This window comes from Callorhinus ursinus, unplaced genomic scaffold, assembly GCF_003265705.2.
Source record: "Callorhinus ursinus isolate GAN/ISIS: 27379988/994484 unplaced genomic scaffold, GSC_fseal_2.0 scaffold38, whole genome shotgun sequence".
NCBI lineage: Eukaryota > Metazoa > Chordata > Mammalia > Carnivora > Otariidae > Callorhinus > Callorhinus ursinus.
Genome location: NW_027397100.1, coordinates 1,586,991 through 1,607,554, shown reverse-complemented (window position 1 = coordinate 1,607,554; position 20,564 = coordinate 1,586,991). Strand labels below are relative to the sequence as shown.

At 57.1% G+C, this 20,564-nt stretch overlaps 1 protein-coding gene across 4 annotated transcripts; it reads right to left on the bottom strand.

Moving 5' to 3' along the window:
* Positions 1-87: 87 nt before the first annotated feature.
* ZNF335 (zinc finger protein 335) lies at positions 88-20,516 on the bottom strand. 4 transcript variants are annotated; one of them, XM_073880339.1, is made up of 28 exons: positions 20,298-20,515; positions 19,370-19,620; positions 17,820-18,060; positions 16,908-16,985; positions 16,369-16,668; positions 16,144-16,275; positions 15,202-15,348; positions 13,261-13,513; positions 13,005-13,182; positions 11,873-11,985; positions 10,959-10,977; positions 10,722-10,838; positions 10,564-10,640; positions 10,322-10,482; positions 9,429-9,661; positions 8,424-8,517; positions 8,207-8,301; positions 4,237-4,496; positions 3,165-3,276; positions 2,706-3,080; positions 1,816-1,958; positions 1,569-1,723; positions 1,373-1,476; positions 1,214-1,291; positions 922-1,005; positions 773-838; positions 614-695; positions 88-527 (listed from the first exon to the last, which is right to left on the bottom strand). In XM_073880339.1, exons 2-28 carry the CDS (start codon positions 19,568-19,570, stop codon positions 400-402), a joined length of 4,026 nt encoding a protein of 1,341 aa, XP_073736440.1. In that variant the 5' UTR covers positions 19,571-19,620; positions 20,298-20,515; the 3' UTR covers positions 88-399. The 4 variants fall into 4 exon arrangements, with proteins under 4 accessions (XP_073736440.1, XP_073736441.1, XP_073736438.1 ...); XM_073880340.1 differs by having other exon boundaries at positions 16,144-16,272; XM_073880337.1 differs by having other exon boundaries at positions 16,144-16,668; positions 20,298-20,516.
* Positions 20,517-20,564: the final 48 nt, after the last annotated feature.

The following is a 20,564-nucleotide window of genomic DNA, read 5'->3' as shown; positions in this document are numbered from 1 at the left end:
GTGGGCTGCACTGTGGGGCCAGGCAGCTCTCGTGAGCTGCACGCTCCTCCTTCCTTCCACTTCCCAAGTCCTTGCGGACAAAAGTAAGATGGTCGGGACTGGACTCTGGTCCCTTTATTGAGACTGAGGGGCCAGTGGGTCCATCCAAACAAAAATAAATTTCTCTCCCCAAAGCCTGCCTGCAGGCTAGGGCACCCAGCATGTCCTGGCTGGGGCCCATGGTTGTCCCCTAGACCCAGCAGCACAGGTCTGGCTCTCTTAAGAGTGACAGGATACCGGCTGCTCAGTGCCTGGAGACCCTAGGTGGAACAGGGAGGTGAGTCCCAGCGGGTCCCCCCCACCCCCACCCCTAAGCACGGCTGGCCCCAGTATCCACGGTCTGCGCTGGGCCCTCAGGGCTCAGTCATCGGTCAGGGTGATGACGTCGTACTCGATGCCCTGGTGCTGCAGCTGTTGGATGTGTTCAGGCACCGCCTCTTCTGCGCCAAACAGGCCCTGGGCTTGGGCCATGGCAGCATCGGCCACCGCTGCCAGGGGAGGGGAGAGGACAGTGAGCCCGAGGCCCCAGAAGCTCGGCCTGGGTCCCCATGGTCATCAGGCTCCCATCCCATACCTGTGACAGCTGAGTGTGCAGCGGCCTCCAGTTGGGCCTGTGTGACCAGCTGCTGGCCTGGGGACACAGGCACATACTGGATCTAGAGTGGAGAAGCCAATGAGATCTGGCCTTGGAGGAGCTCTGCCCCGGCTCCCTCTGATCCCCCCAAACGCCTACCTGGGACTCCTGAAGGAAAGGGGCCCCTTGTTCGTACTGGATGTGTGTGATCTGGCCCTCCTGTACCTGGAGGGAGGAAGGCAACGTGACGACCAAGGAGGCTGTACTCGCCTGGCCTCGCTCCCCACTCCTGCTCAGGCCTGGCCTACCTGGATGTGATGGCCCTCTGGAACCACCACATATTCCTGGGGGAGCAGCTGTTGGACTCCATCCTGGGAGATGATGTACTGTACCTGGAGAAGGGTGGAGGAGAGGCAGGTGCTGAGGCCTTGAACCGGGAGCTTAGCAAGGAAAACCGAGCAGGGGCCCAGGGACACCCAGCATGAATGATGGCAGCTGCAAGCACGGACCCGGGGAGGGGTGGTTTGGAAAGTACGGTTCCTCCCCAAAGCAGGCCCTGGGGGCAGGCGGAGGGAGGGCAGTGCTGGCCGCAGTGCTCACCTGGTTGTCGGAGGTCACCAGATGCTGCACTGTCTGGCCGTCCGCGGTGGTGATCTCTTGGATGTAGGTGGCTTCTTCCTGCCAGGACCAAGCCAGCTCCAGCCTCGGCTCTGTGTGTCCCCCCACCCCGGCCTGTGACCTCCCAGCCCAGGCGCTCACCTGATTGGTCACTGTCTGCTCTTGGGCCACGATAATGTGTTCCTGGCCCAGTGCCTGCTGTAGCCGCTCTGGGCCCAGGACCCCGTGGCTGGACTGTAGTGCAGCTGGGCAGAGAGGGGAGGATGCTCACGCAGGGACTCGGGTGAAACCTGACAAGGCCCTGGCCCCCCACCCTGGCCCCCCAGGGGCAGCTCACTGTGCAGCGTGGCCAGCGTCTCCTCGTCACTATTCAGGATGATGGTCTGGGCGGGGGTCCGGGCTGGGGTCCGGGCAGTCGGGGTCCCCGTCTTTCTCCCATCAGGACTGTGTAGCCGCTGGATGTGGAACTTGAGGTGCCCGTTCCGGTTGAAACTGGGGGGGGGGGGAGAGGCTCAGGGGCCGCCCCATCACACATGCCCAGCAGCCCCTGCCCGCCTGTTCCCACCCCACGCCCCACGCCTCACCGCTGCCCGCAGAGGTGGCACGCGAAGGGCTTCTCGTTGGTGTGCGTCAGCATGTGCCGCCGCAGGTCCTTCTTGTTCTTGGAGGCAAAGCTACACTGGCTGCACTGGTGGGGCCGCAGGCTCGAGTGCTGCGCCATGTGGGCCTGGGGAAGGGGCAGAGTTGGGGGCGCTGGCTGGGGGAGCACAGAGCACCTCACGGACAGGGCCGTCAGGGAATCTGTCCGCAGGGGGACAGGAGCTGCGTAAGAAGTACGAACCAGACCGAGATGTGGTGCTGCTGTGTGGGGCGAGAGGGACAAGTCCCAGGCCCCCGCCGTTGGGTCACTTAGAAAATCCTGTCCCTGCTCCCAGACTCCCGTTGGCCCCGCGTGAACGCAAGATACAGGTTCAGATGAGGGAACCTCTGAAGGGCTCTCCCAGCCCTGACGTTCTAGGGCCTGGGCCCTGTCCCGTCACCGAGCTGCTGTGGGGATTCTGGGTCTGGAAACGGTAATCCTCGGGGGAAGGACTCCTGCCCAGGACCTGCCCTCCTCACCTTTTCCACACTGTTTCCACCACCTTCCTCGTACCCTGCGCTCTCCCGATTCCAGACAACTTGCCTTTCCCTAAGCACGCCCTCTGCCCCTCCAGGCCCAGGTCGGCCGACACCAGCACCCCAAGCCCACACGACCCATGCCGTCTGCCCTCTGTTCACACCAGGGACACTGCTGGGCATCAGTCACCGTGTCTGGATGGTTCCCCACCAGACTGAGCGCCAGACTGAATGCTGAGACCTCACGGAATCCTTTCTGACCCTAGAAGGGGGAGGGCCTGGCTCGGGGTGTTCAGTTAAGGTCTGTTAAACAAGTGGCCGAATGAGTGCCAGGGGAGGCACGGGGGGCAGCACTTACCCGGACCTCGGGCCACTGGCGGGCACTGAAGGGGCAGTCGGGGCACTTGAAGGCACTAGGCCCGGCATGGGCCCGTTTGTGACTCTCCATCTCTGCTCGGCCAGGGAAGGCCTCAGCACAGATCTTGCAGGAAAACTTCTTGGAGGAGGCTGTGGCTGCGGACGGTGGCGACGGCGGCACTCCCAGGCTCAGGGCTTTGCTGGCCGTGGGGGGTGGGGAGGCAGAGCCCTGGGGGTCTCCCACCCGGTGGGTCCTGGCTGGAGATGGGGGCTCAGGGCCATCTCTGGGCAGTCCCCCACACTGTAGTAGGGGCCACTTGGCTCCAGAGGCCAGGGAATCCGGGCTTGGGAAGGAGATGGAGCCATCTGCAGTCAGCTGTAGAGAGACAGAGAAGCGTGAGGTACTGGGGAGGACTGGGGAAGGATAGCAGTGGGGGAAGGCTTGTACCCCAAGCCTCACCTCAATGTGGTGCAGCTGGGTCCCGTCGGCTGCCATGATGTAGTGGGTACCAGCTTCTTTCAGGGTGTCGCTCACAACCACAGCCTGGGCTGCCTCCCCTGGGGGCTCCTCGCTGTGAGCACCGAAGAGGGGAGGAGTGAATTCTAGGAGGGGACAGAAGGCCACAGGCGTCCCCTTCCCCAAGAAAGTCATCAGCTGAGGGGCTGACTGCCACCACAGGTGGACTCCCTGGTCTGAATTCCAGCTGAACTTCAACTGTCTCTTCTGTAAATAGTGACCACAGGTCCCACATATCGTCCTGCTCAACAGCAGTCATCCGGCTCCTTTGAAGGGCAGGGCGGCAGTGAGGCGGAGAGCCCCAGGGGTCTAGCCCAGGTCTGGCCAAGTGTGGCAGCAGGAGGGCCAGTGGGGCGGCGGGGGGGGGGGGGGGGGCAGGCCTGGCAAGTACCCAGAGACCAGGAGCAGATGGCAGATGGCTGCCCGCCGGCTGCCCAGGGATCTGGATTCCTATCCCAGCCACACACTGTGGCGCTTCAGTGCCTGGATTAAGGGCTTTCTCAGACCGCCCCGGAGTTCAGGGAGCATACAAATATTTCTGCTCCGAACTTGCTCAGTGCAGAGGAAGCCGAGTGCGGCTGCCAGGCCTCCAGTGCCGGCGACGAGCCTGAGCTTGCCACGAAGCTCAGAATGGACAACCCCTCAGGATCACCCAGAACAAAGAGCACGTGACTTTAGAACCAAGGGGTCGACTCCTCGCTTACTGCCTGTCTGACCTCAGGCAAGTCACTCAATGTCCCTGGCCTATTTCCTCACTTGTAAAATGAGAGAAACGTGGATCTCACAAGAATGGTTTAGGTGAGTTCTGAACGTCCAGTGCCTGGAACATCTAAGTGGCCAAAAATTAGTAGCTTCCAACCTCCTGAGAAAGATACGACTCCTATGGCTAATTATGTTACACGTATTAGGAGTTTTGCCTCCTGCCCACTAGGCTCTGGTGGGCAGGGCCCTTATCTGAGGCCTCCCGGCACTCCTATCAATGACTAAAGGGGGCCTTGCAGGCAGCAGGTCTCACCTGTAAGGCGTGCCAGGAGCTGATGTCCCCTCCTCCATAGGGGGTGCAGTGATGACGCTGTAGCCAGTCCCACCAAATGGCCCAGGTGCCAGGGTGATCTGCTGCAGGTCAGGGGCACCTAGCTGGCTCTCTGCTGCCACGCTGCCCCCCGGCTCGGCCACGTGGAGGGTTACCACTTGCGGAGTGGCACCTGCTGGGGAGGGCTGCCCACCAGGGGATGCTAACTCTGCTTCCACGTCCTCGGACTTCACCACGGCCACCTGTAATGGACCCAGTGGGCATTAGGAGCAGGGTCTGTGGCAGAGAGGCTGGTGTTCAGGGCCCTTCTCTACCTCAAAGCTTGCCCACACTCGGGCAGCCCAGTGCTGCCACCACTCATTTGCACAGCCCCAACTGTGTGTCCTTTCTAAAGCACACTCTGACTCTCCAAGCCCCACCCAGCAACTGGAAATAAGTAAACTTAACAAGACCAGGGTAGCACAATACTGCCCTCCAGGGGCAGCTGGGCAATGTCTGCAGACATTCATTGGTCACACTTTGGAAGGGGAGTGGTCCTGGCACCTCGGGGTTATCTGTCAGGGATGCTGCTAACCACCCCGCAATGAATAGCAAGGCTCCCACAACAAAGAACTATCTGCCACTAAAGGCCAAGACTGAGAAATCCTAGGGTAAAGGGAAAAGTGGCAAACCATTTAAGAAAAAAGAACTTGACCTCATATCTTACTCCAAAGTCCACTTCAAATGGATTAAACACTGAAATGTAATAAATCTTTTTTTATTTTAATTTTTTATTTATTGGACAGAGACACAGCGAGAGAGGGAACACAAGCAGGGGGAGTGGCAGAGGGAGAAGCAGGCTTCCCGCCGAGCAGGGAGCCCAACGCCGGGCTCGATCCCAGGACCCTGGGATCATGACCTGAGCCGAAGGCAGACGCTTAAGGAGCCACCCAGGTGCCCCATGAAATGTAATAAAAAATTCCACAAATATAAAGAGAAAATGTGGATAAGTATTTTGATGCTCTGGGGTGGGAAGATTTTTTCTAATCAGCAAAACAAACCATAAACTGAAATCAGAAAACAAAATGTGGTATTTAACAATTCATACGAGAGAAAAGGGGAGTCTCCTTCATATACAAGGAGCCTCTGCAGAGTGATAATAAAAAGACCAATAGGGACACCTGGGCGGCGCAGCTGGTTAAGCGTCTCACTCTTGGTTTTGGCTTGGATTGTGATCTTGGGGTCATGGGATCGGACCCTGCATTGGGCTCCGCGCTCAGTGGGGAGTCTGCTAAGGTTTCTCTTTCCCTCTCCCTCTGCACCACCCACCCTCCCACTCCATGTGTGTGCGCGCTCTCTCAAATAAATCTTAAAAAAAAAAAAAAAGACTAATAGGAAAACTGATACAGGACACAAACAGGTAAGTCAGAGAAGAAATAAATGGTCTATGAACATACAGAAAGTAGTTCAATCTCATTTATGGTCATAACATTATAAATTAAGACCATGAGGGGCACCTGGCTGGCTCAGTCAGAGGAGCATGCGACTCTTGATCTTGGGGTTGGGAGTTCGAGCCCTACGCTGATTGGGAGTAGAGATTACTCAAATAAATAAAAACTTAAAAAAAAAAGACTATGAAATATACTTCTACTACGTGGATGAGATTTATAAAGATTGGGGACACCCAGCACCCAGTGTTGGCAAAGGTGTAGGGAAACACGCTCTAGCGGTGGTCACATAAACTAGCATCTCTCTCTCTCTGAGGCTTCGTACCTTCAGACCCACCAATTCTACTTCTAGGAGGGTTTTTTTAACTAAAAAGTGTTTAGGAGCACCTGAAATATATGTGCACCGAAGTACTGCCTTTGACTGATTAGAAACTGGAAACAACCAACCAGTAAAGGATTGCATGACCTACAACATTGGGATGGAAGGATGTGGAGACCTACGTGGGAACAACAGGGAGAGGTCTGGGTGCACAGGCCAGACCATACCGCACATGCTGCCCAGGGAAGAAAAGTGGGCTATGGAGGAGCATGAATCATGTGATCCCGTTTTGTTTTGTTTTGTTTTGTTTTGTTTGAGGGAGAGAGAGGGCATGCACACGCAAAGCAGGAGGGGCAGAGGCAGAAGGAGAGAGAATCTCAAGCAGACTCCGCATTGAGCACGGAGCCCGATGCAAGGCTCTATCTCATGACCCTGAGACCATGACCTGAGCTGAAACCATGAGTCAGATGCTTAACCGACTGCACCACCCAGGCGGCCCTGTGATCCCATTTTTTAAGGAACACAATGTCTGTGTTAGCGTGTACGTAGAACTGGAGAAATGCTTATTAGCCCATTAACAGTTGGGATGGGAGGGATGTTAAGGACTTTCACTTTCTATATAGAACAGTTCTTAATGTTCTATATGATTTTTTTACAAACATATGTGTTTGTAATCAGAAAAAAAATGCATGACGTACTGGCACGAGAACAGCAGACAGAGCAATAGAACAGACCTTGTCTGTATATGGCGGAATCTAGAACTTGATAAAGTGGGCATTTCCAACCACTGGGGAAGATTATTTCATATACTGCACTGGATAACTTTTGGAAAAAAAAAAGTAAAGTTAGTCCCCTACCTTTCTACATACACCCAAAATAAATTCCAGGCGGAGTAAAGATTTAAGTGTAAAAAATGAAACTCTAAGGGGCACCTGAGTGGCTCAGTCGGTTAAGTGACTGCCTTCGGCTCAGGTCATGATCCTGGAGTCCCGGGATCGAGTCCCGCATCGGGCTCCCTGCTCAGCGGGGACTCTGCTTCTCCCTCGGACCCTCCCCCCTCTCATGCTCTCTATCTCATTCTCTCTCTCAAATAAATAAATAAAATCTTAAAATTTTTTTTAAAAAATAAAAAAAAATAAAAATATCTTTCCTTATAAAAAAATGAAACTCTTAAGAAAAAAATACAAATGAATGTTCATACAATCTTAGGGCAAAGGAAGCCTTTCTAGGGAGGATATCAAAGGCAAAAACCATAAAAGACTGATTTAACTATCTAAAAATGTACAACTTCTGGGGCGCCTGGGTGGCTCAGTCCTTAAGCAACTACCTTCGGCTCAGGTCACGGTCCCAGGGTCCTGGGATCGAGCCCCACATCAGGCTCCCTGCTCAGCGGGAAGCCTGCTTCTCCCTCTCCCACTCCCCCTGCTTGTGTTCCCTCTCTCACTGTGTTTCTCTCTGTCAAATAAATAAATAAAATCTTAAAAAAAAAAAATGTACAACTTCTATACACCATCAAAGGCACTACCGGAATCCTAGGAAGCTCTCCAGGTCCGACACCAGGCTCCCACCTCCAGAGTTGTGTCTGTCCTCTACACCCCAGTGGCACGCTATTGCTACAAGTTCTTGGAATTTATCATCTCAAACACAGATTCGACATGTTTTCACGAGGCTCGGAGACAGGAGGGGCTAACAAAGCTCTCTGGCCTCAGAGGAACGGGGGGTGGGTGGCTGGGAGGAGGGAGAAGTCCTGAGGAGCTCGGGGAGGATCTGCTGGCCAAGAGAGGCCAGAGCGGAGAGAGCCCTGGGGGCCTCCCGGCTGTGGGACGCATCGCCGGGTGAGGGCGCTAGGCTAGATGGGAAGCTGGCGTGGACCCACAGCTCCGGGTGGCTGCAGAGCTGGGAGGCCTGCGCCGGAACAGGGCCTCAGAAGCCACAGGGGTGGCACTAACCGCTCGGACTGGCAGAGGTCGCCGGGGACTCGAGCTGAGCGGGAGCTCCTCTGACCTCCCTGGCACAGGAGGGCCCCTCTCCTCCGCGTCTGCTCCCGGGGTTTTGCCGGACAGTCTCCTGGTTAAGTGGGGGTGCCCCGAGGGCAGGGCGCATCTGCCTCTTCACCCTCCTCCCCTCCCAGTGTCCAGTGCAGAGCGGGCACCGAAGATGGCTGCACAGGGGAGGCGAGGCGAGGCGGCGGCCCCGGGCGGCTCACCTGCAGGGCTGTGCCCCCCAGCTCCCGCTGGGCGCTCATGTTCAGCAGCAGATCCAAGGCCGTCTGCGTGGCCATTGCCGTGGACTCCTCAGCGCCTGGGTTGGGTGAGACCTGAGCCTGAGAACGGCCCACCGCCCCCTCTCCCTCCACGGGGCCCCAGCAGGAGCCCTGCCCCTGCCCCCAGTTGCCCAGGCTCCCACCTGCCCTCAGAGCTCACCTTGCTGGTAGATGATGGTGGCGCCACCAAGCGTGTCAGAACAGAGCAGTGGGGGGGTCTCGGGTGCCTGGAAAGGTGCTGCCTCGGGGGGAATCTGTGGGGTGGGGATGTGGCCAAGTCTGAGAGGGGGCAGCTCGGATGCAAGCACTGATTGCCAAGCACCTCCTACGGGTCAGGCGCTTTACATCCGTTGGCTTGTTTCATCTTCACACAACTACGTCTCAAGGTATTTCTCAGCTCAGTACTACCGAAGAACCATCTGAGGCTCAGACAAGTAAAGCAAATGGCTACGACTCCACAGCTAGTAAGTACCAGAACTGGGATCTGAACACAAGACTGACAAGGGAGCCTGTGTTCTACCAGCACATAGTGGAGGTCCATCTTTTGTGGCACGGGAGGGGGAGGCAATGTCCTCAGCTATGAGACTATACTTCTTGGCCTGCCTTGCAGCTAGGTGAAGTGTGGCCTTGTGGCTAAGCAGGAGCTTCTGGTTAAGTTCACGGGGAAGACAGATGGAGAAATGGCAGGCTTCCTTTCTGCCTTTGCCCATCCCTTCCTCTTGCTTCTTGCCCGGGATGTGGCTAGAAGGCTGGAGCTCCTGCAGCTATACTGGACCATGAGGCAACCACAAAAATGGAAGTCGTATGCCTAGGATGGCTGGGAAAAAATATTGAGAGAGCTTGGTCCCTGATGACTGACCATGGAGCTGTCACACTAGCCCTGGGCTGCTGACCTCTGGACTCATTTTTGAGAGAATAATAAACTATGACCATAGTTAAGCTACTGAGATCTCATTCTCTGTTCCTACCACTGAAAAGCCACTCCCACTCCGAGCTTAGGGTGGACAGGTCTGTGACCTCATCTGCCCTTTACCACAGTCGGAGGCAGGGACCATTTTGTTGTCCCCAACATGCCAATGAGGATGCTGGGGACGGGAAAGGTGACAGGACACTGTCATCCTGGCCCATGCTCCCCAGCCCCTTCTGCCTGCTTGGCTGAGCTCACCTCAGGAGGTCCCGGGGAGCGGGGGGGTGGTCCGGGGGCCGCACTGTGCTGCTGCTTCAGCTCCTCAATCTGCTGCAGAGAGAAGAAGGGGCGACGGCGGGAAGGTGGCTCCTCGGGGTGGCGCCGCCCCCACTCCTCAAAGCTGCTTGCGTGTCGGCATCGCACGTGCAGGCGTAGGTTCTTCTTGTGCCGTGTGCTGAAGTGGCAGTACTCACAGGCAAAGGGCTTGGCCCCTGTAGGCAGAGGTGGACGGATGCTTGGGCTTCCCCAGCCCCCACCCCCCACCCCAGGAAGCCCTCTATGGGCCCCAGGACCTCTCCAACTGTCTCCCTGCCGGGAACTGGGCGAGCACGTGCTGCAGTTCGTTCTGGTGGGCCAGGCCGGACAGGAACCGGGCCCACCTCCTGCACTCACAGCCTTCCTCGAAGTGTCTCATTTTCACGTCACTGGACCACCCACTTCTCTTATCAATCATCTCCCCCAGGCAGACGGGAATCCGGCCCCATAGCGTGTCTAATCTCCCCCAGCATGCCCATCAGAGGCACGGGCACCAAGGAGGAGAAAGAATCAACTGTTTTGTGCACCTTTTGCACGCGCGAGGCGGGGCCTCCGCCAACATGTCTCCTGTCCAGCACCCAGCACAGACAGGGCTTGCGGAACAGAGCTCGCTTTTATAACCATCACACAGCAGGTACTCCTGACACCCCTTTCACAGCCAAGGAAGGCTCAGACAGGGCAAGGTGGCCCATGACCACGCAGAGCTGAGGAGAGAGGGTGACACCTCCAGGGCAGAGTCCCTTACAACTGAGCAGCCGGAGCTGGGGCTGCGGAGGGGGAGGAAGAAGAAAGCGCTGAGCTGTGGGCTCCCCACGGTGGGGCGGGGCGGGCCTGACCTGTGTGCTTGACAGCCACGTGAGAGAGCAGGAAGTCCTCCCGGAAGGTGCGGTAGGGGCAAAAGCTGCACTTGAATGGCTTGTCACTGACATGGGACAGCTGGTGGTTCAGTAGTGCCTTCTTGTCCTCACAAACAAATTCACAGAACTCGCACTTGAACCTGGAGATGGTGAGAGGGAGGGAAGCTCAGCAATAGGGTGGGGTGGGGTGCTCCAGCCCCGGGGCCTCCTTGGGGATATACCTGCGGTTGGCAACAGCCTGGATGTGCGTGAGCAGGTGCATCTTAAAGGTGTAGCGCTTCTTAAAGGACTTTCCACACTGTGAGGGGTAGGGTGAGTTAGATGGGGAACTGCCTAGGGAGACCCCTTCACCCTGCCCCCAGCCCTTGGCGCCAGCCACCTTGTCACACATGTGGGGCTTCTCCGTGCTGTGTGTCTTCATGTGCTGCGTGAGTCTCTTCTGCATCGGGTAGACACGGCCACACACAGGGCAAGGGAAGGAGCTCAGCTTTGGAGCCTGGGAAGGGACAAGAAGAAACCAGATGAGGAGAGAGGGTGAGACCTCACCTCCTGCCCCCCACCCTCACAAGCGGCCCTCAAGCAGGCTTCCCTTCCTGGGCCAGGGCCCCAGACTCACCGGATCTGGTCTCTTCTTCCTGGGGCGGGGCGGGGGGGGGCGCAGAAAGGCATAGGAGTCAGACCATTGCTTCCCCAAGCCCACCTCAAACCTCCTCACGCTGCCCAGACCCAGTCTCAGCTCTGAGTGTCCCTACTGCCCAGCCAAGCCCTTCTCTCAGAACACGCTTTCCCCAAGTGGAGTTCACTAGAAAATGCTAGGAGGCACGCTGTAAATAAATTCTAGATTGGTGCCTTCTTCCTTTCTTTGTCACAAAATAAAATGCGCATTTTAAAGGCCCTGAGAAGTCCTGAGCAGAAAAAGAGTTGGTGAACCAGGTGTCCGAACCGGTGTCCATAATCTTACCTCCCACCCCACCACCCCCATCTGCCCCGCCTTTTTTAAAGAAAACCCATAAGCACTGGAGAGAGCGGGCTTTCCCACAAGCACAGTTTGAAAGTCACTGCCCTCATGGATTCCTGTACCCAACCTCTGCTCACACTGCACCCCAAGAGGAGTAAACTCCTTCCTGAAGCTGCAGGTCTAATGACAACTCAGCGAGCAATCACAGGGCCCCTAAGGATTTGCTCCTCTGCCGATCTGTCCTGGGTGTGCTCCGGGAGTTGGGAGTCTAGAAGACCTTTAGATGATGTCCTGAGCTCCTTTAGGCAGACAATTCCCTTTAATCACCTCAACAATGACTGTCCCCATCTTACAAAGCTCACGGCAGGGAAGAGACAGAACAAGAGCCCTCCAGGCCCTGCTACTGCTCTGAACCAAGTGAGCTGGGATGAATGGCCTTATCTTTCCGCTGTCTGTGACATGCTGCCAACGGGGCGGCCCAGGGCAGGTGCTCAGTAAGGGGGCAACACGGCTATGGTGGGCCTCCACTTCCCACCCTGGCCCGTCCCCACCCCTCACCCGCACGCACTGACCGGTCTCGACTGTGCACGGCCGCGTGTCGGACCACGTCCTTCCGGTAGACGCTGGTATAGCTGCATTCGTCACACTTGTAGGGCTTACTGCCCACGTGATTGAACATGTGCTCCTGGGACAGAGGTGAATGGATAGTGGGCTGGGGCTGGCCTCCCCTGCACCCCTCAACCTGTGCCCACAGCCTTAGAGCTGCCGTGGGAGCGGGCTCCCAGAACGAGGGAGAGCTGCAAGGGCCGGAGCCTATTAGGGCTGGGGACTCTCCCCAACAAGGGCACCTACTACTCTGCACCAGGCCCTGTGCTGGCTCACCATCTGACAGATGCAGAAACTGAGGCTCAGAGGGAAGTGACCTCGGCCCTGAAGTGACTTTGTGAATGGCGGAGCTTGGAGCCAAACCCAAGCAGCATGGCTCCAGAGCCTCCACCATCCCCACCGCACTCGGAGACAACCCTCCCCCAGCAGAGTTCCCGAGAACACCTTCCAGGTCACAGGCCTGGCTGAGGGAGGAAGAACTGTGTGCAGAAAGCACAGGGGCTCTGGCCTGTGGTTCAGGTAGCCCCTTGCTGCTCACGACGGCCAGCTCTCTGCCTTACTTGGGCCAAGCCAAGCCACAGTTTCCTGGGTCAGTAAAATGGGCCTAATGATACCTACCACCTCTTCGGGCTGCATGAGCATGAAACTCGAGCATGCCTACCAGGCCCAGGTGCTGGATAAAAAACAGCTTAGGGTTGCAGCAAGCCCACTGGCACTTTTGGGTAAATGGTATAAAAAGGAACTCTCTCCTTGAGACACAGTACCGCCATCTACTGGAAAACTTTCTAACACACTGAACGAGACAGAACCGGTTTTACTGCCATCTGCCAAAGTGTGTGGTGATCAAGCAAATCTCTGCCGTCTGCACCGTGCACAGCACCTCTGAGGATGAGACACCACTACGCAGTGTGCAGCCTGCACAAGAGTCCATGGTGCCCACACCTGAACTCCTTCAGTACACAGCGGCACACCACTTAACGGGCCCCGCGAAGGAGCAGGAGAGTGCCGGCCAATGGCCCGTGAGCACCACTCCCTCTTGGCACTGCCCGCCAGCCCCCGCCTCTGTCCCAGTGCCCCCCCACCCCCCACACTGCGCACCTTGAGCGAGGACCAGCGGCGGGAGCGGTAGCTACACTGCAGGCACCTGAAGAGCTGGGGGTCCCCGGCCTCGTGGGAGTTGACGTGGAAGCGCAGGTCCTCGTGGGACAGGAAGCGGGAGCCGCAAATGCGGCACAGGAAGGGCCTCAGGAGCGGTTTGGGAGACTTGTAATAATACCTGCCAGGAGGGCATTGGAGAGGTCTGGCGGGGCCGCCCCGCCAGCTGTCTCCCCTACCCTGTCCCTGCTCTACATACTTGCGGTATTTCTTGCCTAGGAAGCGCCTGGAGGGTCTGCCCCGGCGGCGGGGCGGGGCAGCAGGCTCATCCTGGCAGGAGGGAGCCGCGTTCTCCGCATCTGACTGGGTCACGCTGGGGTCCACGGGGGCCCTGTCGGCCTTGCCCAGGGCAACCAGGCATCCTGGGCCCGAAGAGCTGGGTGCCTCGGGGTCCGGGGGCTCTGGAGGGCTCTGTCCGCTCTGGGAACTCACTAGAGGCTCTCCTTCCACACCTGCCACAGACATGATCCCAGATCAGCCACGGACACACCAGGACAGATGTGGACAGGTATGCCAGGGCCAGCCAAAACATCTCCCTCAAACACGGTCACAGACCGCCGATGGGCACGTCAGGTCACGGGACAGGCGCAGGCGGCGTGGACGCAGGCCCGTCCTGCAGCTGGCCCCCTGCCAGCACAACTCCCGCCCGGCGGTCGGCAGCAGCCTGTCGAGAGGCCCACACGCTAGCTGAGCCTGGACGTGGGACTTCCGTGCATCCTCGGGCAAAGCCATCGGCCCAAGTCTCATTTGCCCATCTGTCAAGTGGAGATGTTAACTGCTGCGCTAGTGACCTCACGGGAACATTCTAGAGTCTGGGAGTGACAGCAGGTACTTTAACATTGGTCTTCCCTAGGGAGGCTGGAAGGCTGGAGGGCAGACGGGAGGAAGGGAGGAGACATCACATCACCGTACACGCTCACAACCTCTAGAAGTCTGAACAACTGAATGTGTTACCTATTCAAAAACATCAACAGTATTCCAATGTAATGTTTTATTTTTTTTTAATGATTTTTTATTTATTTATTTGAGAGAGAGAGAATGAGAGATAGAGAGCACGAGAGGGAAGAGGGTCAGAGGGAGAAGCAGACTCCCCGCCGAGCAGGGAGCCCGATGTGGGACTCGATCCCGGGACTCCAGGATCATGACCTGAGCCGAAGGCAGTCGCTTAACCAACTGAGCCACCCAGGCGCCCTTCCAATGTAATGTTTTAAAAATGAAACATGGGGCGCCTGGGTGGCTCAGTCGGTTAAGCATCTGCCTTCGGCTCAGGTCATGATCCCGGGGTCCTGGGATGGAGCCCCACATCGGGCTCCCTGCTCCGCAGGGAGTCTGCTTCTCCCTCTGCCTCTCTGCCCCACCCCTCCCCTGGCTTGTGCTCACTCACTCACTTTCTCTCAAATAAGTAAATAAAATCTTAAAAAAAAACTGATCCAGACAACGCCGGTAACATCCTGCTTCTTGACGGGGGTGCCGCCTGTACAGGTGCATTCCCTTGTCAAAATTCCCTCAGCTGGGCACTTAGGATACGTGTGCTTTCCCATATAGATCTTAATAAGAAGCTATTTTTAAAAAGGATGCTAAAAAAGTGTAATGATCTCCCCCAGACCATGTATACAAAAACAGCTACCATGTATTTTTGTATTTACACCTTAAAGCGATCCTGAGAAGGCAGGTGCTATCACCTCCATTCATAAAAAGGGGACAGGGGATTCAAGAGGCAAAGTCACATAGCTAGTAGGTGGCAGAGCCATCATGCCCATGGGGCTTTCTAAGTCCCCAGCCAGTAATGCTCCAAGCCAGCGCTCCCTGGACACAGTTTCAGGTCTCAGACTTGTTCTCATTTAAGTAATCATACTTAAAACTTATCTTCTTGGTTTAGTTATAAAGGTTCACACTTCTCCTGTTCTGTAAGACACCTTGCCACCGAGGATACAAAGCTGACGTATCGCTTCTTAACTCAGGTCTTCTCAAGCTCGGTCTCAGAGGGCTGGCCGTTTATGAGGAGGCCTGCGGGTCTCCCATGTTTGATATGTGCTGCCCTGCATGGCACACTCACTCCCCAAGGCTCTACAGAAGGAAGCAGGGAATGAGGCCACCCCTCAGCCCTACTCACATGGCCCCACCTACGACCAACTCTCACCATCTGGGAGGTCTGAGGTCTCTAGGCGAGGCAACTTCCGAGGCCGGCCAGGTCTCCTTCGGGGTCTTGGCATACTGGGAGCAGGGCGCTGGGGACGTAGCTGCCGGCCCCGGGGCTCATCCTCGGCCGGATTGTAGTCACTGTCCTCTGTGGGGACCGCAAGAGAAGGTGGGCATCAGTCCTGGACCCGCCCTTTCAGCCCTGATCCCTGGCCTGGTTTCCCTGGCAAGAGGCCCTCTTCCCATCCCTGCCTACTTCTCCTCCAAGCCCACCTACCAGTGATGCCTCCTCCAGAAGCCCTCCTGACCTCCTCCTGGCTGACTCTGAGCGCCTTTCTCCAAGCCCTTGCAAACCTTTCTCTACACCTCTCCTGACTCCAAACACTAACTCAGACAGCACCACTATGTGAATTAGAAAAAAATGCCCCTTCCTTTAGACACTTTACAGCCACTGTTAGAAAACTGTTGGAAGAAACATTCAAATCTACAAACTCTGATGACGGTGCTCTCCAGTGCGGGAGCCACTAGCCGTATGTAACTACTGAGCACTTACGCCTGGTCTACACCGAGCTACTGGATTTCAAAACACTAGAATAAAAAGAGAAAATAAAATAACCCACCGATAATTATGATTAAATTTCATTTTATCTTTTAACCTTTTTAAATATGGCTACAACAAAAAGTGCGTGTGGCTCGTCTTCTTTCTGTTGGACAAACGTGAACGTGGCCCTCTCAGATGTGGTGCTCTTTTTTAGCACACAACCCGCACAACTGCACACACAGGTCCTGACCCCAGAGCCCCGACTCCTGTCTTACACTGGAGGCACCTGCGTGGCTGAATCTGTGCCAAGTCCTCCTTCCCAGCCCTCCATGTGGGCCAGAGGCAGCTCAGTATTTGGAGATGGGTATGGTGGTGGCATGCCCGGGAGCGACACTGGCCTACCCTCCAGGTCATCGATGGCGCCAGCGTCGACGATGTCATCGTCATCTTCCTCCTCTGGCCCCTCTTCCTCCTGGGTCTTGGCTGAGGTGCCCCACTTCCGCAGACGCTCCTTCTTCCCTGCTGCTGCTGCTGCTGCTGCGGAGATCAGAGAAGCTTGCCACGTCTGGCTCTCGGCCCTCCACCCCCATCCGCACAGCCCAGCTGGCCAGGCTGCTGTTGGCACACCTGGTCGGAAGTGCCGCTCCCGCATGTGGCGCAACAGCGTGGCCTTGGTGCTGCTCCGGTACTGGCACATCTTGCACTTGAACTGCTGGACTACCACCACCTCCATCATGGCCTCCAGGCTCTGCAGGTCTGGCTCCTCGGCGCCAGAGCCCGGGGGCGGCTGCGTGGGGGAGCTGGGCCTACCCCGTGCCTCCTCCGGTGGCTCTAGGCACGTGGATGTGGGGCCATCAGCCAGGGCCTCGATGGCTGCCAAGCTGTGGGCCAATGTGGAACTGGACATCGGCGAGGCCATGGGGGCACCTGGGGGTGGGCGAGGGAATCAGAGTGGAGGGGAAGATGGGCCACGAGTGATGGCTGCCCCTCCCAGGCAAGCCCAGAGATCCTAGAACCCAATTCCCCACCAGTGACGGCAGGGAAAGTGGGGCCCAGAGCAGCGGACAACCTGCCAAGACCACCTACTGAGTCTGTGGCACAGCCTCCCTCTCCGACTCCCTCACGCCCACTGCAGGGCTTCCTGGGTCTGCTGCCCGGGGTCTTACCATCGTCCGGGCCCTGCAGGATCAGGTACCGTGCCGTCTCGGCCCCGCCATCCTCAGCACTGGTTACGGTGATACAGCCTGGGCAGAGATGTAGGGATGGGATTCCCAGCTGACGATGACAACTGTCACTGTCCACATTCAGTCTGGCTCACCTGCACCAACTATGATCCAGCTGCATTGCCCTCCCCCTGCCCCCAGCCTCACCTGCACCCTGTACCTGCCCGTGCACCTCCGCCCAGAGCTGGGCTGTTGGGAGGTCTGGCGTGACAGGCTGGCCCAGTAGCTGGCCTACAGTCGCAGAGATGCCATGGCTACCCAGCTGTCCCACCTCTGACCACTAAAACCTGGAGAGTCCCCCTCCCCGTCTCCAAACTCCCCCAAGGTCAAGGCCTAGCCCCTGTACCACTTTCTCAGGGTTGGCTTCCCACACCACCTGAGGGCTTTTCAAAGTCTATGGCCTTTACACACACCATTGATAATAGAGAGTACAGTGTGGTAACTCATGAGTCCGGACACTGGAGTCAGACCATCTGAGCCTATGGCCCAACATTGCTGGTCTCGGTGGGTCCTCTGTACCTCAGATTTCTCATCTAGACTGTGAGGATGGTAGCACCTATCTTTTGGGGTTGCTGGATTAATGAGATACTATATGTAAAGTGCTTAGAGCAAACCCCAGTACAAAGTTAGGTATTATTGTTCCTATGTTTATTCAGTGTTTATCACATGCCAAGCACTATACTACACTGTTTCATTAAATCTTCACCTCATTTACCACTACAAAACAGGGGCTACTGTTCCCACGTGACACATTTAGAGTGGTAGGGTTATTTGCCTAAGTTGGTGCAGCTGCTTCTGCTGGACCCCACAGGAAATCCCTGTGGGCTGACTCCTGCTGCCCTCTGCCAGACTCACTCGGGATTAGGTCCGGCCCGATGGTGGACTCAATGATCTTATCGATGGCCGAGCCCAGGTCCGAGGAAGAAGCCGTGCAGTCAGACACCAGCATGTTGGGGTCTGGCAGTGCGCTGGAGTGCACCAGGGCTGGGGGGCCACCTGTCACCCCTGCCACTGGCCCATGGGACAGAGAAGATGAATCAGGCAGGTAGCCGTGGGGCAAGGGGTCTGTGCTCGAGCTACTCTCAGATACTTCCTCCTGGGTGACAGAAAACAAGGAGAGAGGAATTTTAGGAGCCGTGATGGGGCAGGGCAGGTTGCCTGCCACCCACCAGATCTAGCTCCCTGGCCCAAAAACATGGTGAGTGGAACCATCTACACCATCAGGCCCACTGATGACGAGTAGATGCCTTCTAGCCACAGAGCCAACTAAAGAACAAGTTCCAGGGTCTCCGGCTCTGGTCAGGTTAAGAGGCTGCATAATCCCCACACCCAGATGTAATCCCCACACTCATACACAGCCTCGAAGAGCTGTTTTCACTGGGCCTTTTTGAATTAGCTCTTCCCTCTGCCTGAAATGCTGCCCAGCTAATTCCTACCCAGCCTTCTCACCACCTTTAGCAGGTACTCTTCTAGAGAGCCAACCCTGACCCCCCAGGCCAAACCAGCACCTCTCTGTCCTTGGTGCTACAGTCACCTGTGTCCCCTCATCACGGTTCACTCTGTAGTATAACGTCTCCTAGGTCAGACTGTACTTCCCATAAGGGTCAGGCCCACACCTGTCTTGTCCCCGGCTGTATCCCCAGAGTTCAGCACAAGCTGGGCAGGCCCATCTCTGCTAAATTAACGAAACCCTTGGACCCCAAAAGGGGGGTCCATCGTTGGGCAGCTCTGTACCTCGGAAGTCATCTTGCAGGTAATGACAGCAGTAATAATGGCTAATACTTACTGAATGTGTACTACGTGCTGAGCATGGTTTTAATTGCTTCGCAGGTATTAATTCATTTAATCCTCACAAAAACCCTATTGAGGCAGATATACTTATCATTCCCTCTTTACAGATGAGAAAACTGAGAGCTAGAAGTAGGGTAGCTTGTCCAAGATTAGAGAGCCAGGAGGAAATGGTAGTTTTACACAACGTGTCCAAGAGTATTTCCTCTGAGGCAGGTATTCCTGCTCCATTTTACAGACAGAAGAATGAGGCTCAAGGAGGCCTCCCGGTGAATCAGAGGTAGAGCCAAGCCTTGAACCAGGGCACCTGCATCTCAGAGAGTGAGGACAGTGGGTAGTGGAGTGGGTAAGACCACAGCGTAGGTCTGACTCCTGGCTCTGTCGGCTCTCTGTGCCTCGGTTTCCTTCCCTGTAGTGCAAAAGAGTGATAGATGCCTTGCAAGGAATGAGGCTTAAATGAGAAAATCCATGTTAGGGGCTTGGCGCGGTGCCTGACACACAGTAAACCAAAGACAAGTTTTAGCTACAAGCCAGCCTTTCTGGCTGCTTTCCCTGGGCTGCCAGGCAAGCTGCCTTTGGTCCCTGCCTCCACCCACGCCGGCCAGCCCGGTCCATACCAGAGAGCTGCTGCCGCGGTCGGAGCTTTGCCCCACGCCAGAGTCGTCGGCCTCCGCCGACCCCGGAGCCGCCGCGGCGTCGCTGCTGTCGGCCGACACCGCTTCAGAGGTGCCCACGCCCAGGCCGCTCTCAGAGGGCTCCTCGGGCCGGCCAGGCCCCGGAGCCGCGTCGCTACTGCTCTCCACCTCGTTCTCCTCCATCGGCTCGGGGAGCCGCCTGACAGGGAGGCGCAGGGTCGAGATTCTTCACTCTGCGAGAGGAGGTGACGCGGGCTGGAACAGGTGGGCCTCCTCCCCGGCCCGGGCAACCACGGCCCACCCAGCTGCACCCGTGTGCCCATTTCGCAGGTGCAAAGACTGAGTCTCCGACGGGGAGAGGCTTTCTCGTGTACAGAGACAGAAGCCTCGGGAAAAGAGGACCAAGAAGCCTGGCCGCCCAGTCTAGACCCCTTCCCCATCCCCGGGAGGGTGGTCAATGGCCGGTAATCTTGACCCTTCTCGTCTCTCCTCCATGACTCCCGCAGCGTGGTTCGCCCGAAGAGCCTGCTCGGGGCTCAGTGGTTCAGCCCTTAGGCCCCCCGAGTCCCCCCGGGTGCAGGGTCGGTGGTACAGCCCTCAGGCCCCCGTGGGTCAGTGGCTCGCTCCCCCCTCCCCTGGTTCCCATGCGGAGGGGGCTGACAGCGACGATCCCGGGGCCTGGCGACTCGGGGCTGTCCCCGGCGCTGCCTGCGCTCCAGGCCCGACGCCATCTTGTGGCGGCGCCGGGTTTCCGCTCAGGCAAGTGCGAGAGCGACTAAAGGGCCTGGGACCCCGGGGCCCTGTTCGGACAGCCCCGCCGGCCCGGGAGCTCGCCGCTGGCTATCCCCGCAGTCTGGCCTCACTTCGCGGCAGGGTGCAATGGGGCGACCTGACTCTACCCGATGCTCACCTGACGCTTTCGTAGCCGCGCTCCTCTCCGACTCCGGCATCGACGAGGTCGCCATCCTCTTTCCCCCGCTGCGGAGGGATCCGTCGGCCCACCGTAAGCCGGGACTACTTCCTACGCCGACCCAGAGAAAGACAGCTTTCCGCTGTGTCAGAAGGTTGCCCTGAGACCTCAGAACCACGGTCCAGTCCGGAGAGGGTCTAGTATTTTATACGTCGCCAAGTATGGGTGGCACAGTCCGCTGTGGGTTGGGGACTACTTTCTCTCTTG

Coding starts and splice junctions, on each gene's coding strand:
- ZNF335 (XM_073880337.1), bottom strand. CDS start 19,570: ATGGAGGAGAACGAGGTGGAGAGCAGTAGCGACGCGGCTCCGGGGCCT. Junction 16,986..17,819: donor CGGGCCGGACCTAATCCCGA/GTGAGTCTGGCA, acceptor ATCTCTGCCCAG/GCTGTATCACCGTAACCAGT. Junction 1,724..1,815: donor TGCCACCTCTGCGGGCAGCG/GTGAGGCGTGGG, acceptor CCCCCCCCCCAG/TTTCAACCGGAACGGGCACC.